Consider the following 18,874-nt stretch of genomic DNA (forward strand, 5'->3'; position numbering starts at 1 on the left):
TTTAATCAAACCCCTTAAGTAACCAAGGGTGAAGGGGCGAAAAACAAATTGTTGATAACCAAAATTACATATTGGATGAGAATTTTCTTGCATAATAGATTTTTAGTATAAAGTAAAACAGCAAAGCACCCTACACTACAGGTTACCAAGACATTTGATCTTCCCTTAACTACTACTACTGTAAGGAACATAAATATAAATACAGCTGCCTCTTTAAAACTATCCGTGCTGATGTAATGCCCATAGAGACAAGTAATGTGCCATGGCAGATGATGGAAGCCGCAGAATACAGCCCTCCCTTTTTTCTTTTTTTATAAAAGTTTCAAAAAGAACAATACACAGCTGAGACTGGGCCAAAAGTCCCAGAAAAGAAAAGAAAAATCCAATGGCCGTAGAACTTTTGTCTTCTAAAATCCTTAGTAATACAAGGATTAGCCAAGAAACCTATAAGTTTTAGAGGAAATGACAGAAGCAAACTCTACAAGAACTAAGCCACCATAAATAAGGATGGTGCATTTTTTTATATATATGTTAATTAAGTTAAAAAGGTCTTCTATTGTTCTGATTACTACCACGAGAACCACCAAAGCCACTAGGCTCACCTGAGCCAAAATCTCCAAAACCACCTGAGCGATCTGAACCACCAAATCCCCCAAAATCATCCGAGCGACTAAACCTAGACCCACTGGATGATCCACCTGATCTACTTCCTGATTGACCTGAACCATAGCCACCAGATGATCCAAAACGACCAGAGCTTGGTCCACCATATCTATTCATTTCACCAGATGAATTACCAGAACCAAAACGATTATAATTCTGTCCACCAAACCTTTCACCAGAATTTCCAAAGCTAGAGCGGCCAGAACCAGGGTTACTGTAGCCCCCAGAACGGCCAGATCCAAAACCCGTATCACCATATCGACGATCCCTGGTACCTCCGAAAGAACCAAATCGCCCACCACCCATGCCACCAACCATGTCCACTGATGCACTATCAACAGCAATACGTGGTAGCTGATAAACATGAATATATGAATAAAAAGCAATCAATTAATCATTATATATAAATAAATAAATAATACTGTCCTATAATTTAATTAGCACGAGAGCAAACATCACAGTATAAAAAAAACAGTAGTAATAAGTAATAACTGTTGGATAGTAGTTCACTGGCAGCTTAGATATACAATAATACTAAAGAAAATTAAGATTTTCAGTAACTCAAGTTTTACCAGTATTAGTTGTAACCTGCCAACCTGACTCGCAAACTAATAATAAACTATTTGGGCAAGTCTCTATATGGGAACTCTAATTGTTCAACATCAACTGCTATAACTTGGGATTTCACAGGTTTAAATCTCAACAGGTAGGATGGGATTTAAGGCAGGAGGTTGTGCTATCCTTGTTAGTAATTAAAAATAGATTATCCTCAATTTCAATCACGAGAAAATTACTAATTAACAAGCTACAACTTCCAGTAATAAGGGCAGAAATTGATAGGATGCCAGGAGATCACCTCTGTAAATCTACTGCCCACATCACGCTCAATAAGCTTAACAGCCCTCGATTGATCTTCTGTATACACAAGAATAGCAGTTCCTTTCTTACCAGCACGACCTGTTCGTCCAGAACGATGAACAAATATCTCTGAATTGTTGGGAAGATCATAATGTATTACCTATAGAAGGAAACCAAGTTAAAACTTCACATATAAAAAATAGAATAACACGGTAACAATATTTTCTATATGAAAGTATTTGCATACGCACATGACATATTAAACAAAGTAAAGCATAGAACATTGATAAAGACCACAAAAGACAAAACAATAACACATCAAGCAACAAAATAAAATCTGAGGTCCTAAATTTATAGAACCACAAACAGAACAGTGGCAAGAATACACCTAAAGCATTGCTGCATTGCTAAAAAGTATGAACGAACATTTAAAGCTCTGAAAGCAGATAAGAATGAACAATCAGATGCTAAAATATGTTGTTCTATATGGAAACATACCTAATAATATCATCAATACACAGAAAGAGTAAAGCCCAGTTTTGAAAATGCATCATTTGTTTTGTAAAGCAAATTTGCTCAAAAAATTAGGAGGAAATGCAGCATCATAAATATCAGAAGCTATTCATTGATTTCAAAAACATACTAGCTATGGCCAGAACATCTAATGAAAATAAATGCAAGTCGGAAATGTAGAGAATCCCACTCTAATTAGAGAACATTCTAAAAAGTAATCAATCAGAGACAAGTGAGTTATCATATGCATACCTTGTCCTTACATAAGTAATTAATATCTCAGATATATTGAGAAGAAAACGGTAATAATAACTGATATGCAGCAGAAAAATCATGGAAAAATAAGAGTTTTCTTGCAATTCAATTAACAATAAGCACAATTCCAATGGATCAGCCGACTTAACTATTTCAAAGAAATAAAACAACTCACAAGATCAACATTTGGTATATCAAGCCCACGTGAGGCAACATCAGTTGCCACTAAAACATTGAAATGGCCATTTCTGAAGCCAGCAAGAGTTTTCTCCCTCTGAGCTTGTGATATGTCTCCATGCAAAGCCTCACATTTAACACTTCTTGCCATGGTATATGATAATCGATCAGCATCACGTTTTGTTTGAGTGAAAACAATGCACTTTCCTCCTTTTGCATGTTCCTAACAAAGGATATATCTTTAGGAGACAAAAAAAAATCCAGCAAGAAGTTTCCTTAACTAGTTTTTCTAAATAAAAATAGGGTTTACTATCTTTTTAGTCCCTAAACTTTTTAGGATTTTTGTTTAGTCCTGAACTTTTTTTTGACTGGTCAACGTCCATTGACTTTTTCCTGTCCTTACTTTTAGTCACTTAACATTTTTCCGTCCTTATTTTTACTAAAAGTCGGGACGGAAAAAAATTGAGGGACTAAAAGCAGTAAAAAATGTTCAGGGATTAAAAACAGAAATCCTATAAAGTTTAGGAACTAAAAAGATAGTAAACCCTTAAAAATATATAAAAGGGGTGACCCAGTGCACAAGGCTATACCTAGTTGGGTCTAAGGAGTGTAGATGTACACAGCCTTACTGCCTCAAGCGGAAAGGCTGTTTCTAGAATTTGTACCTGTGACCTTCGAGTCAGAAGGCACCAACCCTACTACCATTGGGCCAAGAAAAATAACATAATAATTTTTTTCAAAACCTACTTCTTATGAAACAGAAATGATAGTAACAATCATTAATCAGAAGAACTAGCAATCAAGAAATAATGGTTTCAGAAGGCATACCGTTATTAGAGGAGCAAGAATTCCCGCTTTAACATACAAATCAGTTGCAATGGAGTACAGTGAAATTCCATCTGCCAACTTCTGATCAGAATCTCCAACCTACAGCACCAATAAGTTTCCAATTAAAAAGTAACTACCATGTGCTCACTTGCGCACACATGCACAAACTATATGTACATTTAGATATAATAAACTTATTTCTCAATGAGGTTCATGTGCCCTACAACTTAATCTACTAGGATGCGTTTCTACATTATATTTTTTTAGAGGAGTCATATTCCAGTTAACTAAACGATATCTCGGAATTACAACAGCTTAAAGGCATTCTCCAATACCCTAAAATAGAACTTTATACTCACAAGATCAATGGTCAGGGGATTATTCAGGTAATTGCGCGAAATCTGCTTTATCCAAGATGGCATTGTTGCAGAGAACATAAGAGTCTGACGTTTTGGGGGCAACCTCTCCAAGATCTTCTCCACGTCTTCCTGAAAGCCCACCTGAAGCATCTGATCAGCTTCATCAAGAACAACAAACTGAACATCCTTCAAATTTAGAGCACCTCTGTTGAGAAGGTCAATAATCCGACCAGGTGTTCCCACAGCAATATCAACCCCATAATCAAGTTCCCTCATCTGCCGAGAGATGGGTGTACCCCCATAAACACAAATTGTATCCAAATTAGGTGCCGACTCACAGAACTCCGTTTCAACCTGTCGAGCAAGCTCTCTGGTCGGAGCCAAAACCAAAGCCAAAGGATCCCTCCCCCGCCTGCCACATCAACCACAAAAAAACTTGCACAGTTAAAAAACAAATCAATATTTTCCATGATTTCATTCACACCAATAGCAATTGCCTAGTCCACCTTTAACTCACGCAGAGAAACAAGTTACAAATTCAAGTGATAGCGAAACATAAGCATCACGATATCATTAAAAAAAAGAATAGAACTAACCCATGCTTAGCATTAAACTGAATGATCTTATCCATGATGGGTATCCCAAAAGCAAGAGTCTTCCCAGTTCCAGTTCTAGCTCGACCAATCATATCACGACCTTGCATAGCAGGTTCCAACACAGCCCTCTACAATTTAACAAAATAATTAATTAATTAAAAAATTAACAGAAGCTCAAAGTTACTAAACGTCTAAAGTCTAAACTACACAGAGTTAATTATCAACCATGGATCATATTATGCACCGACGAGAAAACTCTAGGAAGCAAAGCGGACCTGAATGGGGAAGAGCTTGGTGATGCCTTTCTTGGCCAAAGCGGAGACAATATCCTCAGAAATTCCGAGCTTCGCGATCTCGAGGCCTTCGTCGGCGGCGTTCCCTTTGGAGCCTTCTTCGTAAGGGAAATCGTCGACGGCGTATTCTGCGCGGTGACATGAAGAGGAGCGGAAATTCAAGGGGCCAGTGTTGGAGTGGAAGGTTCTGGAAATAAAGGCCGCGGAGGGTGGCCGGAAGTGGTTTCCGGCGGTGGAGGCGGAGATTAAGGCAGCGGGGAAACCGCGCCTTGAGAGAGTGGAACAGGTTCTTCTGAGGATTGCGGTTAACATGGTGTGGTGAGAATATGGAAACGGAAACCCTACACACTGCAATTCGGGGTTTAGGGTTTTATGAGAATAGAATATGGAAATGGAGGAGATATTAGGCGGGTGGAACAATCTTCTGTGTGCGAGTCTTCTTACTGCTCCCGTGCGCCTATTGCATTTTTTTTAGAGATGAATTTGTGTTTCTTGATTTATTTATTTTAAAATTAGTCCCTAAATTAAAATAATAATAGTAATAATTTCTATTATTTATTTAATTAACAACATGCTAGCCTTTCAACAAAATTTATCATTTTTCTAGCACTATTTTAACTTTTTTTTCAATTTATTCAAGAGATAAAACTTACTTTAGATTTATTTATATAAAAATAATGAGAACCAAAATCATGTGAAAGATGAATCGCATGAGGAATTAGAAACGAATATGATATTATACATAAAAATAATTACGTAATTTTCATTTTGTTTATATCTAACTTTGGTTTCAACATTAGTTAATTTTTATATTTATGTGTAGATAATTCTAATAAGACAAATTTCACATAAGAAAAAAAAGCTTCAATAAGATTTTTGATCCATCCATAATATAATTATCTTGATTTGATCCTTTATCCTTTAAATTTTTTATTTGTTTTAGGCTATGTAAAATTTAATACCTTTGATTTTAATCTTTATCCTCAAGTAATAATATTAATTAATGAAACAATAATAACGTTGCAGCCCAATAATTTGCCATGTGGTTTAGGAATCTGACATGCCAGTTTTCACAACAGTTGATGTTGCAATACAGAATATTGTGCTGAGTGACACACTCCTAAATACACAATGGAAACATGTTTTAAACAAAAGTATTTTCATAAAAAAAAAATCAACAATAATAGTGTGTGGACTTAGCGAGACAGGGTGCAAATAACAAAGGCCATCACTAGACCCAATAATCCGTATTCACGTCACATCCAGCCCACTAAACAGCAGTGAAAATGAAGTTATTATTATTATTATTATATATAAAAAAAAATCCTCAAATTTCAATGAATCAGATGGACTACGATCTCTTAAAAAAAAGTTAAAATATATTTTTTATCATCATAAATATTAAAATATTTATTATTTATTCATATAAAATTTTAATATATTTTTCATCCTTATAAAATTAAAATGTTTTTTTTAAATAAAAAAAGTCATATTTTATATCAGTTATATGCATAATTAATATAAAAAATAATGTAAAAATTTATTATCTTAAGTTTGGATTTACTCAAAATAAAAAATAATACATTTTAATTTTGTGAAAAAAATTAATACCAAAAATTTTGAGAAAATGAAAAATACATTTTAGAAAAAAAAAAATGGGTAGACATCGGTAGCCACGTTGGTAGAGGTTGCACGACCTTCGTTTGTAACATGCACGATAATAACTTATAAGTGTTTTTTATTAAAAATATTTGTCTCACTTAAAAAAAAAAAAAAACCACACACACATAATAAGAATATGTCCCATTTTAAATATGTGAAAATTATAAATTTAAAAATATACTATTACAGAAATACACTAATGACACGCTTTACATTAGATCGTATTAGATTAGGATTTTAAATTTAGCATAAACAGTTCTTGGGAAATTTGAAGGACTTGGAAAAATATAATAACTTATATAATTTTTTTAAAATATTTTTATGATTAAGATTTTATAGTTTGAATTTTAAAAGATTTATACCATTAAATTTTAAGATTTAAAAGAACCTTATAAGTTTATAAGATTTAAAATAATTTTATGAGTGTTTAAAAAACATTCAAACTTAAAATTAGTCTATAAAAAATAAATTAACAAGATTCAACACATTTGATAAATAATTAAGTTCTTTGAAGCATGGGATAGGATTTTATTTTAATATCATTACTTATGTCTTTCTTATTTAATTATTGTGGAGCATGTATACATATTTTTTCATATCATTATATATTACCAAAGAAAAATATGCTATTCAAAAGTTAAATGATTAAGCTTGTAACAATATTTTATTGAAAGTAAGAGTATTAATAGAAGATAAAAAGTTATCGATTATAAATTTATAGATAAAATTGAAAAACAACTATGTAGCTTCTAATTTATAAGTTATATGACATATTTTAAGTTAGTAGCATTAGCATGTGGTTGTAGTTTTTTAAAATATGTTAAAATTCCATTTTAGTCTCACAAATTTAAAATATCTTGTTCTGGTCTATTGTTTCTAGAAATAACATAGCTAACAAAAAAAATACTTTTAAATAATCATATTTTAGTTTTTAATTAATTTTGAACTCTTATAATTTTTTAAAAAATAAATTTTATTAAAATATAAATAAATTATGTAAATAATGGAATAATTAAAATGAACAGTATAATATTAAAATTATTTTTAAATAAAAATAGTATTATATTATAGGAGACAATATATTAGAGTTTTTAATAAGTACTTTAGTCATAAAATCTATCCAGGTTCAACTATTTTTTTATTTTTTTAAAAAAAAATCTTGTGGAATGGATGGAAAATTCATGGGCTAAAGTTACAATTAAGGTTTAAATATATTTTTTGTTATACTAAGTTAGCATTTATTTTTTGTTCTTCTAAGATTTTTTTTATAATTTTAGTTCCTGTAAGTTTGTGTATTTTAAATTTTGGTCTTTATAAGATATTTTGTTCATTTTCAATCCACGTTAAGTTCACATTTTTTCATTTTGGACTCTATAAGCATGAACTTATGAGGACTATAAATGAAAGCGTTAGAATCTTAAAGTTAAAAGGACTAAAATTGAAAAAAAAAACACAAACTTACAACGACTAAAATCGAACAAAAAAAAAACTTACCGAAATCAAGATTGAAAAGATGTCAACTGAGATTAAAATTAGAAAAATAAACTTATAAGGATCAAAAATGAAAAAATGTCAACTTACAAGTACCAAAAATATATTTAAGTCAATAATTAATAAAGCTTTACAAAGTTTAGTCATGAAACTACATGTTAAAAAGGTTTAAGAAATGAGTTTAATGCTTATGTAATGATAATATAAAATAGTTTTGGATTATCATTTAATTACCAATCATTATTTGAATTACTTTAAGACAACTATTTTAAAAGTTAACAAACTTACCATACACGATGGATTGTGATTGGATGACTGTATAAAACTCTTTACATTGTCCACACATAACATTTTTTTTCTCTTAAGAAATTGGGTTAAATAGTCTAGGGTTTAAGAAAAAAATGATTATGATCATATTCAACCCCCAAAACTATTTAACCAAACTAATTAAACTCCAATCCATAAATACATCATGAAAAATAAGTATTGGGTTCATTATGATATCCAAATTGTTGTTGTTAAGTTTGAATGAAACTATCTCTATGATAGATAAACCTGTTTACTTTAGTCAAATAAAATTATAATCTAGCCAAATAAGTTATAAATTACTAAACTAATTAAAATAGTTTATGAAACATGTAACATTTTTGTTAGTTTGTGAAACATGTAACATTTTGTGTAATTATATGTATTAGTGTTTCAAAGTACGTAAATGGATGATATTACGACTATTTGATAGAGAAAATTAGAGAGGACGGGAAGAGATTGAAATAAGTTAGCTTGTTTGGTAGATATGATTAGGGTGGAAACATTTATAAAAATTGTGGAACTCACTTGTACTATTTTTACTCATTTCTTTATTTATCTTTTAATTTATTTTTTATTATCTTCAATCAATACCTTTAATTTATACTTTATTTCTCACACATTTTTATTCATTCATTTTTTTCCATCTAGTATTTCATATTTTCTCTCTCTCTACCAAACAAGGCATAAAGATGTGTTATGATACATACCAAAGTATAGTATAAGGAGAATAATACAAGACAAACATTTAAGTTATATGACAAGTTTTTATCCTTTGCATTATTGGTGGTCATTGGATTACGCATCAAAATAATGTGAAATTTTCTATACTACCTTTTTTAACATTGATTATCTTAATACAATTCATATTAATCATCTTAATGCGGATCAAAAAAATATTAATTATTTTAATAGTGATTGCAGTAGTAATGGTAATTGGGGTAACAATGACGACAAATGATGTTGGCAATAACAACAATAGTGGTGTGATGCATTGAGTTTAATCTTTAATTATGAAACATTTTAGTTAGGATTATTTGCATTATTTGTTGTTTAGGTCTTTGTTTTTTGTTTATTGCATTGCATTTTATTCTTTTTGTTAAACTTGTTACGATGTGGGTGTTTTCATGTATACATGAGTTATGTTGACTTGACCTTTGGTGCTAAATGGACCTTTTCTAGTGCATGTTGGACTTTCAGGATCAAACTTGCTCAGCGGGGACCTATTTGGAAGGAAAATAGAGCTATTTGTTAATGGTTTCATCTTGCATGAGCATGTCAAGTCCCTTATTTCGCAATCAAGCCATTTAGTGGCAAGGGGCGTGTCAAACCCCTTATTTCTTAATCAGGCTATTGATGTATTAGGCACAGGTGTGCCATTTAGTTGATGACTTATTTTCTTATTTTGTGCATTTTTAGTGTATTTGGGCTTGAACAATTTGTAGTCTTTGTCTTTAAATAACTTAGAAAAACTTTGTAGAAGGGTTTTCACTTGGAGATTGATGGCTCGAACGAGCTTTTGATTTTCCTTGGCTTTTCTCTTCTTAATCGATACTTTGTAGCCCATGTTCCCGGTGGTCAAGTTTGATCTTGAAATCCAAATGCACTAGAAAAACTTCATTTAGCATTGAAGGTCAAGTCAACATGGCTCTTATACACATGAAAACACCCACAGCATAATAAGTTTGACAAAAAGAATAAAATGCAATGAACAAAAAATATAGACACAAACAACCAATAGTGCAAATAATCCTAACTAAAATGCTTTGCAATTAAAAAACTAAATGCAACACATCAAACAACCCCAAACTTAGAGATTTTTTTGTTTGCCCTCAAGCAATTACCATGAGCAAAAGCTTTTAATCAAAGATTCATGAAATCATAATTTAAGTATAAGTAAAAGCAACAGATAACCATTAACATTCAAATAATCAAATAAAGTTCAAATAGAGGCTCATCCTCCAGAACTAATGATTACACAGACATGTTCACTTAGGTGTTTAAAAGTTTCAAACAACTCACTTCACTCAAGTGTATTAGGATAAAATCCTTTTTACTCAACTTCTCAATGCAAAGTGTCCTACTATAGGTTGGGTAAGGAAACTCATCTCCATTAGTAACCAAATAAACACAAGCAAATCACAAGGTCTTTAAAGGGATGTAATTGGGTTAGAGGTTATGATGACAAGGTAGGGAAATCAAAGAAAAGAAAAAAATCAATAAAAGACTCTTATGTCATCTCAATATCCCATAAAGTTCGATCATTAGGCAATATCACAAGCAGAAGGGGAGTATCACAATTTCTTAATGCAATTTCATGCTTGCCAAATTCAATTCTTGTTCTCATTTTTTTTTCTATTTTCAAACTTGAGTTTTTAGAGCATTTAATATTTGTTTTTTAGTAAGCACAATTTATACCATTTGCTCATAACTTATCCTATTTCACCTATTTAGTCACCAAGTTGTCACATTTTAATTATGGTAACAATGATGACGTAATGATGACACCAATTATGGTGATCCCAATAAAGATAATGGTAATAATAATAACAACAATAAAAGAAATTGATAGTGACAATAATGATGACGATAACAATAATAGAAGTGATGACTACAACTATAATAATAGAGACAACAATTGAAAGTAATGTCAACAACAATGATAAATATGATAGTAATAATGATGTCGATGATAAAGGTGATGACAATAATTATGGTGAAAGAAAAAAAATATAATTATCAAATTATGAATAAAAATAATTATTTTTACTTGTTAAATATTTTGTATTTGGAACAACAAATTGTCCCATCACTTAGGAAATAACAAAAAAATAAACTTTTGTCCTTGTGTCCATCTTATGTAATTTGTGTTCTCTTGTGATTCTTTTAAAATCAATATATATTGTAGTTAATCAGACCCTACTTCAAAATTTAAAATCTTAAACGTGATACACGTAAATCTCCATCTATATAAAGAGGGCTCGTAAACTAGGAATCTTGCATCGGACAAATAAGATTTCTCTGCATATCTATATCGCTGCCATTATTTAGCTTCTGCTTCCGCAGTGGCCAGTGCCACGACCCCTTTGCTCAGTGGGTGATATCAGATAAACATGAGGTGCATGAAAGGAAAGTCTAAATGTGATTTTTCAATTTAGACCCGTATCCAGTGCTGTTTTTGCTCCTTATATATAAATAACAATAATACATATGTATTATTATCCCATTGCACAGCAGCACAGGTTAGACTAGACCACTTTGGAATTTATTATATATTATATGATGCCACGAACCTTACCCAGTTGGAACCAAGATTAGGACAACCATCTTCCAAATCTTCAACTGAAGCAGAAAGTGTACCTAAACTAAAGTACTTGTTTTTAGTGGCTTAATGCTAGAAATGGGTCCTAACTCCACTACCCCAAAACAAAACAAGGAATTCCCAGAAATGGGACCAGCATGTTTTCCAATCACTCTATGAGGCCCCAATTGTCATGCCTTCAATTTCAACCATAGCACCCTCCCAATATTAGCTTCCCCTGCGATCCAATTGGTCATCAAAATACAATTATGGTAAAAAGAAAGATTCAAACTGGTCCACATTTTGGAGCGAGAGATATACATTTTTGAAGAATCGATGGATCCCAACATGGTCTCTAAAGAAGAATCGATGGCTTTGCCTTTTCTTTTTTCACGTTACGGTGTAAAGTGAGAGGGTTAAAAAGAGGCTGTGAGGCTCCTTGTAGAACAATGTACCTTTTAAAATTATTAACATTATTATTGTTATCAGTTTAAAAAACATACATTGTAAAGTTTTTTTTTTTTTTTACTAATAATAATATTGATACAGTAATAGGACTTATGTTTCTTAATCCAGTAGTTTAAGATTCGAATTTTAACTTGCATAAGACACGTGTTAATATCATATCTGGTTAGCAAAAAAATATATGTATATATAATTTTTTTATATGGTTAATCAATAAAAAATTATTCATGAGTAAATGATAGTGTAAAAAATATTTATATTTTTCTTTGTTATTATTATAGTATATATAGCAATGTACTTTAAAGGGAAACTAAATACAAAGAAAGAAAGGGGTCCAGGGGACCAATGGTATCCACCTAAAAAGAAATTAAACTGTTGGAGTTTATGAGCTGACCTAGGTTGCTTTCTTGCATCCTCATGTCCTCATTATTAAATCATGAAGATTGTGTCGTTCATTACATCTATGCCTAGTCTGAGTTGGCTGCCACTCAATTCATATACAGCAAATATTTTTTTCCTATTTCATTTTCATTTTTTTAGGGACAGGCTGACTAGGATTGGGAAGTGGGAACTAAGATTTACTTTCTCAAAACCCCAGAAAGAGAAATTGAACATATGTTTCTAAGATCTAACATGTATTGATTGGTGTGTTGATGGCCTCATCCTGATGGTACCAAGTTCTTTAAAATTAGATTTTAATGTGGCAGGATCAACCCTATCATATACTTTAAATTTCATTCCCTTTTCCTTTTTCATCTATGTCTTTTTTTTTCTTCTTCCTTTTAAATCATTCGTGACGGAATTTGCGGAGAAGGACCTCGATCGATTTTAAAAGATGATTCCTAACTTCATCTTCTGATTGAGCATAACAAACTTGAAAACAACTTTTTTCTTTATGATTCCTTGATTTTAAATGAATGATGCGCTAAATAAACTTTTGGACATGCCAAAGTCAACACGTGCTTCTTTAATGTGTTCTGATTACTAACATGAATTGATACCCTGATAATTGTTTTCTCTTTTCATATAAGCATGAACCGTGTTATCACACATCAATGGTATTTCGAATTGGCTGAATAACATGAACGAGGTATAAAAAATAGACCTCTTTCATGTTGCTCAGAAATTTCTTTCTCCATCCATGCATAAAGCTAGCCATATCTAATATTCACCCATGCAATGTTATTTCTTTATCTATTTTCATCACATCAACTATTTTATCACGCCATTCTTGTACACAAAGAAATTATATAAATACAATTTCTGTTAGTCTCTTAGAGATATGCCTTTTTTCTACAAATCATTCAGGTGTCCTTATTCAATAATTTAAGCCTATGAAATGAAATAGATGATTTATGACATATAGTACGGTAGCTTCTATGACCATATATATAGAGAGAGAGGTTAATCGTTGTTATTTCTCATTTTTTAAAATAAAAATTCAGTTTCATTCATGACACCCCACCGCATTCTCTTTTTCAAAATCCAGAAATTAATAAAAAATAAAGGTACACTCAGCATGCACATTGTATCAATTTATTCTCCCCCATGATTGGTATCTGTAATATGGTCTAAGATTATATCCTATCATCCAAATCTTATTCATCAGCTGCTCTGGTGGAATTAGTTTATGAATAAACAAAAAAAAAAAACAAAGAAAGAAAAAGCTAAAGGAAGTGGTGCTACTAGGCTCAAAAACCGACAGAATACAAATAAAAGGAAAAATAAATAATAAAATTTAACTGGATTGTGAAACGGTCCCTGGTTAAGCATTTTCTATCCAAACACTGCTTTTGCTTTTTAAAAGCTAAAGATGACACCAAAGTAGTGTGTATGTATGTATGTTTGTGTAGGGAGAAAAGAAGAGAGGGAAAAGAGAAGAGGACATAGGATGCTGTAACACTGTTACCTCTGAGCTCATTAACATTACAACACATAACACTCCTCACACACACTCTCTCTCTCTCTTACCACCTGCTACTTCATATTCAGCATAACTCTATGGTATTGTTGTTATTATTCCAACTGCATATCCTTAACTTCTAAGCTAGTTATCCCAAAAATGGGAACTCTAACTCTTGGCCTTGTACTTGTACTCCTCCTTTTGTGCTTAACTTGGCCTGCTTCTGTTTCTTCTCTTCCCATGTCTTTGAGAAGGCAAGCGTCTATCTTGGTTTCTCTGAAACAAGACTTTGAGGCCAACACTGATTCTTTGAGAAGCTGGAACATGTCTAACTACATGTCCCTTTGCAGTACCTGGGAGGGTATTCAGTGTGACCAAAAGAATAGGTCAGTGGTGTCATTGGACATATCCAACTTCAACCTTTCCGGCACACTTTCACCTTCCATCACAGGACTAAGGAGCCTTGTGAGTGTTTCACTTGCTGGTAATGGCTTCTCAGGAGGGTTCCCTAGTGAAATTCACAAGCTAGAATTGCTGAGATTCCTCAACATATCCGGCAACACGTTCAGTGGAGACATGGGATGGGAATTTTCTCAGTTGAGAGAGCTTGAAGTGCTTGATGCTTATGACAATGAGTTCAATTGCTCCCTCCCTCTTGGTGTCACTCAGCTCCCCAAGCTCAATAGCTTGAATTTTGGCGGGAACTATTTCTTTGGTGAAATCCCTCCAAGCTATGGAGACATGGTTCAGCTCAACTTTCTGTCTCTTGCAGGAAATGATTTGAGGGGTCTCATACCACCTGAGCTTGGGAATCTCACTAACCTGACACAGCTTTTCTTGGGATACTACAATCAGTTTGATGGTGGAATCCCTCCTGAGTTTGGTAAGTTGGTTAGTTTAACTCAAGTTGACCTTGCAAACTGTGGCTTGACAGGTCCAATTCCAGCTGAGTTGGGAAACCTCATCAAACTAGACACTCTCTTCTTGCAAACTAACCAGCTCAGTGGCTCAATCCCTCCCCAATTAGGCAACATGAGTAGCCTGAAGTGTCTTGATTTGTCAAACAATGAGCTCACAGGAGACATCCCTAATGAGTTCTCAGGCCTTCATAAGCTCACCCTCTTGAACTTGTTCATCAACAGGTTGCATGGTGAAATTCCACCTTTCATTGCTGAGCTGCCTAACTTGGAAGTGCTGAAGCTTTGGCAGAACAACTTCACAGGTGCCATTCCATCAAGGCTTGGCCAGAATGGCAAATTGGATGAGCTTGACCTGTCAACAAACAAGCTCACTGGATTGGTGCCTAAATCTCTATGCCTTGGGAGGAGACTGAGGATTTTGATCCTGCTCAACAATTTTCTCTTTGGATCTTTGCCTGCTGATCTTGGCCAATGCTACACACTCCAAAGAGTTCGTTTGGGACAGAACTATTTGACAGGATCGATACCAAATGGTTTTCTTTACTTGCCTGAGTTGGCCCTTTTGGAATTGCAGAACAATTACCTCAGTGGTTGGCTTCCACAAGAAACAAGCACTGCACCCTCTAAACTTGGACAGTTGAATCTATCAAACAATCGCCTATCCGGCTCTCTACCAATTTCCATTGGAAACTTTCCCAACTTACAAATTCTGCTGCTTCATGGAAATAGACTCTCAGGAGAAATCCCTCCAGATATAGGGAGGCTGAAAAATATACTCAAGTTGGATATGAGTGTCAACAATTTTTCAGGTAGTATTCCTCCTGAGATAGGTAACTGTTTATTGCTCACCTATTTAGATTTGAGCCAAAACCAACTATCAGGCCCTATCCCAGTTCAGCTTTCTCAAATTCACATAATGAACTATCTCAATGTCTCATGGAACCACCTAAGCCAAAGTCTTCCCAAGGAACTTGGGGCCATGAAGGGCTTGACTTCAGCAGATTTTTCTCACAATGACTTCTCTGGTTCAATACCTGAGGAGGGGCAATTCTCAGTGCTTAACTCTACATCCTTTGTGGGAAATCCTCAGCTCTGTGGATATGATCTGAATCCATGTAAACACTCTTCAAATGCAGTATTGGAGTCACAAGACAGTGGCAGTGCAAGACCTGGAGTTCCTGGGAAGTATAAGCTTCTCTTTGCAGTGGCACTGTTGGCTTGTTCATTGGCATTTGCAACATTGGCCTTTATCAAGAGCAGAAAGCAAAGAAGGCACTCCAATTCATGGAAGCTCACAACATTTCAGAATCTGGAATTTGGAAGTGAAGACATCATAGGGTGCATAAAGGAAAGCAATGCCATAGGAAGGGGTGGAGCTGGGGTTGTATACCATGGAACAATGCCAAATGGAGAGCAAGTAGCTGTGAAGAAGCTCTTGGGAATCAACAAAGGATGTTCTCATGATAATGGCCTCTCAGCAGAAATAAGGACACTGGGAAGAATCAGGCACAGGTACATTGTGAGGTTGCTGGCATTTTGTTCAAATAGAGAGACCAATTTGCTTGTTTATGAGTACATGCCAAATGGAAGCTTAGGTGAAGTCTTGCATGGGAAGAGGGGAGAGTTTCTCAAGTGGGATACTAGGCTGAAAATAGCAACAGAAGCTGCAAAAGGGCTTTGCTATTTGCACCATGATTGTTCCCCTCTGATAATCCACAGAGATGTGAAGTCAAACAACATATTATTGAACTCTGAATTTGAGGCTCATGTTGCTGATTTTGGACTTGCCAAGTTCTTGCAAGATACTGGGACATCAGAGTGCATGTCTTCCATTGCTGGTTCCTATGGTTACATTGCTCCAGGTACTTAACTTTAATATTTAAATATATAAATCAGTTAGTCTACAAAATGATGACTACTTCTAGTAGATTTATATTGGTTACATAAACTCTAACTTCCAAGTTTAGGAGACATTGTTGCTTAGCTCCCCAAAAAAGGTTCACCGGATATCATTGTTTTGATCATTGATTTGACCAAGTGAAATGATTGAGGTCAAGGCCTCAAGGGGTTTTTTTTTTTTTTTTTATGCACAATGACAACAGTTAAGTTTGAACTTAGAATATTGTGCAAATTATCCAAAATTTTCACTACTAGGCCAACTGCAGTGGGTTGGATTAATAAGGTCAAGGGATATCAACAGAGATGATTATTTCAGTGGGTTGGATACTTTTCTGTTTTTTGTTAGCACAAAAATATTTTATCCCTGGATGTACGTGAATTTCTAGATTGGTCGAAGGCTCCACTAACACAAAGGAAAATTCTTTCAATCTTTCAATCTTTTGCTTTTCCTCACCTTAACTGGATTTGTGCTTTTGCATGCCTTGAAACCATAAACCCGTATTCAAACCAAAGCAAATCACAACCATCCTTTTTTGACTAACATATCTATAAGAGCCACCAAAAGCATATGCTTCTTTCATCAAGGCACCAGATTGAGATCTAATATTTACTTTCTCCAAACCCCAGAAAAGGAAAATTGAACAATTTACAGGCACAAGGCACCACTAACTTGTCTTCTTACAAATTTAATTGGTTTAACTTGAAAATTAAAAATAAAGCTTTTCCCTTGTTTGTTTATAAAACTATTAATTAGTCAGTCTTTTTCATCATCACCATCATTATCATCATCATTATTATATTATATACTCAAACTCTTTTTTCCTCAACAATGACATTTATTGTACTGTCATACGTAGGCATAGCTACTTTAACTTTTGAGCTTAAATGTGAAAGCCAACTATTATGGTGTAGTGATTTTGATTTATATATAACAGAATATGCATACACATTGAAAGTTGATGAGAAAAGTGATGTCTATAGCTTTGGAGTGGTGCTGCTAGAACTACTAACAGGGAGAAGGCCAGTGGGGAATTTTGGTGAAGAAGGTCTAGATATTGTTCAATGGACCAAGTTGCAAACAAATTGGAGCAAAGACAAAGTGGTGAAGATTCTAGATGAGAGGCTATGTCACATTCCCGTAGATGAAGCAAAGCAGATATACTTTGTGGCCATGCTATGTGTTCAGGAACAAAGTGTGGAGCGACCAACTATGAGGGAAGTGGTTGAAATGCTTGCACAAGCAAAGCAACCAAACACATTCCAAAAGCAGTGATCTACCACCAAAGAACCAAAGGAAAAGTTAAAGAACAAATAAAAGAAAAAGCCGACTCTATACATGTGCCTTGCATGTGTTAATGTTGTCGGTTGGTAAAGATGTCAATTTTCCTAACTAGTTTGTCATTTGAGTTTTAAAGGGGTTTTTTTTTTTCTCTTTATTAACACTTAGTTGTGGGAACAAGAGACTTGCATATGTTGTAGGCATACTGGAAAATTTACTATAGTTGGACAATGATGCTAAAGGGGAAAGGGAATTAATGTTGATAGTACCTCAGGAGTCTGTACAATATATGGGGGTTGGAGTTAGATTCCTTGGTTTCCGTTTACTACTTGTAATATTCTAGGAAATATTTATCACCTGCATAATGAAATCTAGGAGATGTCATATCAGAGTACATTTTTCTTTTTCCCTCTGCTTTATCATAATTCAAGTGATTTTGGTAGGGTATGCTAAAATTTTAGAAAATAGATTTTGCATATTGTGACATAATTTAACAGTAGCATGTAAAGGTTTTAAATTACAGTCATGATTGTGATTGTAATTTTGTCGAAATTTTTTAGACAAATACGACTAATGGAGCTACAATTACTGTTGCATTGCAATTGTGAAGACTTCATAAACCTTAACATTGTAGTAAAAATTGCAATTATGGACTATTTTTCAAAACCTTGAACAATCACACAATTTAACTAAAAAACAACAGTGTAAATAAAATTGTTTAATGTTGTAATTCATTGTAAGTTATTGTTTGTATGATTTTTAAAAATTTAATAAATTTATCATAAATAATGAGTTGTGATTTGATGATAATATAAATTAATGCATAATCTTTTTTCTCATTAAGAAATATCTTAAATTTTGTCTTATTTGAATCCATTTTATAATCATGATGCATCACCATAAAGAGAAAAAAAATGTGATGACTAGAAATAACTAGTCACTAACTAAGATTTCACATGATAAAATTTTATGATCGAATTAGATTGGAAGAGAACTATCCATTGATAGAGTTACTAATTTTAGCTAGACCAAATCATCATAGTCCAACATATTTTTGCATCAAGTCAAGCCAAGTTAATAATAGACCATAATTTTCTTAACTCAAC

At 33.3% G+C, this 18,874-nt stretch overlaps 2 protein-coding genes across 3 annotated transcripts; one reads left to right on the forward strand and one right to left on the reverse strand.

The window, feature by feature from the left end:
* Positions 1–51: 51 nt before the first annotated feature.
* LOC114384957 (DEAD-box ATP-dependent RNA helicase 53, mitochondrial-like) lies at positions 52–4,933 on the reverse strand. Its single transcript, XM_028344814.1, has 7 exons — positions 4,525–4,933; positions 4,250–4,377; positions 3,654–4,065; positions 3,295–3,393; positions 2,465–2,689; positions 1,520–1,681; positions 52–1,017 (listed from the first exon to the last, which is right to left on the reverse strand). The coding sequence occupies exons 1-7, from the start codon at positions 4,852–4,854 to the stop codon at positions 541–543; spliced, it is 1,833 nt and encodes a 610-aa protein (XP_028200615.1). The 5' UTR covers positions 4,855–4,933; the 3' UTR covers positions 52–540.
* An 8,660-nt stretch (positions 4,934–13,593) lies between these two features.
* LOC114385339 (leucine-rich repeat receptor-like serine/threonine-protein kinase BAM3) lies at positions 13,594–18,162 on the forward strand. 2 transcript variants are annotated; one of them, XM_028345375.1, is made up of 2 exons: positions 13,594–16,452; positions 17,471–17,626. In XM_028345375.1, exons 1-2 carry the CDS (start codon positions 13,830–13,832, stop codon positions 17,488–17,490), a joined length of 2,643 nt encoding a protein of 880 aa, XP_028201176.1. In that variant the 5' UTR covers positions 13,594–13,829; the 3' UTR covers positions 17,491–17,626. The 2 variants fall into 2 exon arrangements, with proteins under 2 accessions (XP_028201176.1, XP_028201175.1); XM_028345374.1 differs by having other exon boundaries at positions 13,595–16,452; positions 17,425–18,162.
* The last annotated feature ends 712 nt before the right edge of the window (positions 18,163–18,874 follow it).

The sequence above is a fragment of the Glycine soja genome, chromosome 14 (genome assembly GCF_004193775.1).
Source record: "Glycine soja cultivar W05 chromosome 14, ASM419377v2, whole genome shotgun sequence".
NCBI lineage: Eukaryota > Viridiplantae > Streptophyta > Magnoliopsida > Fabales > Fabaceae > Glycine > Glycine soja.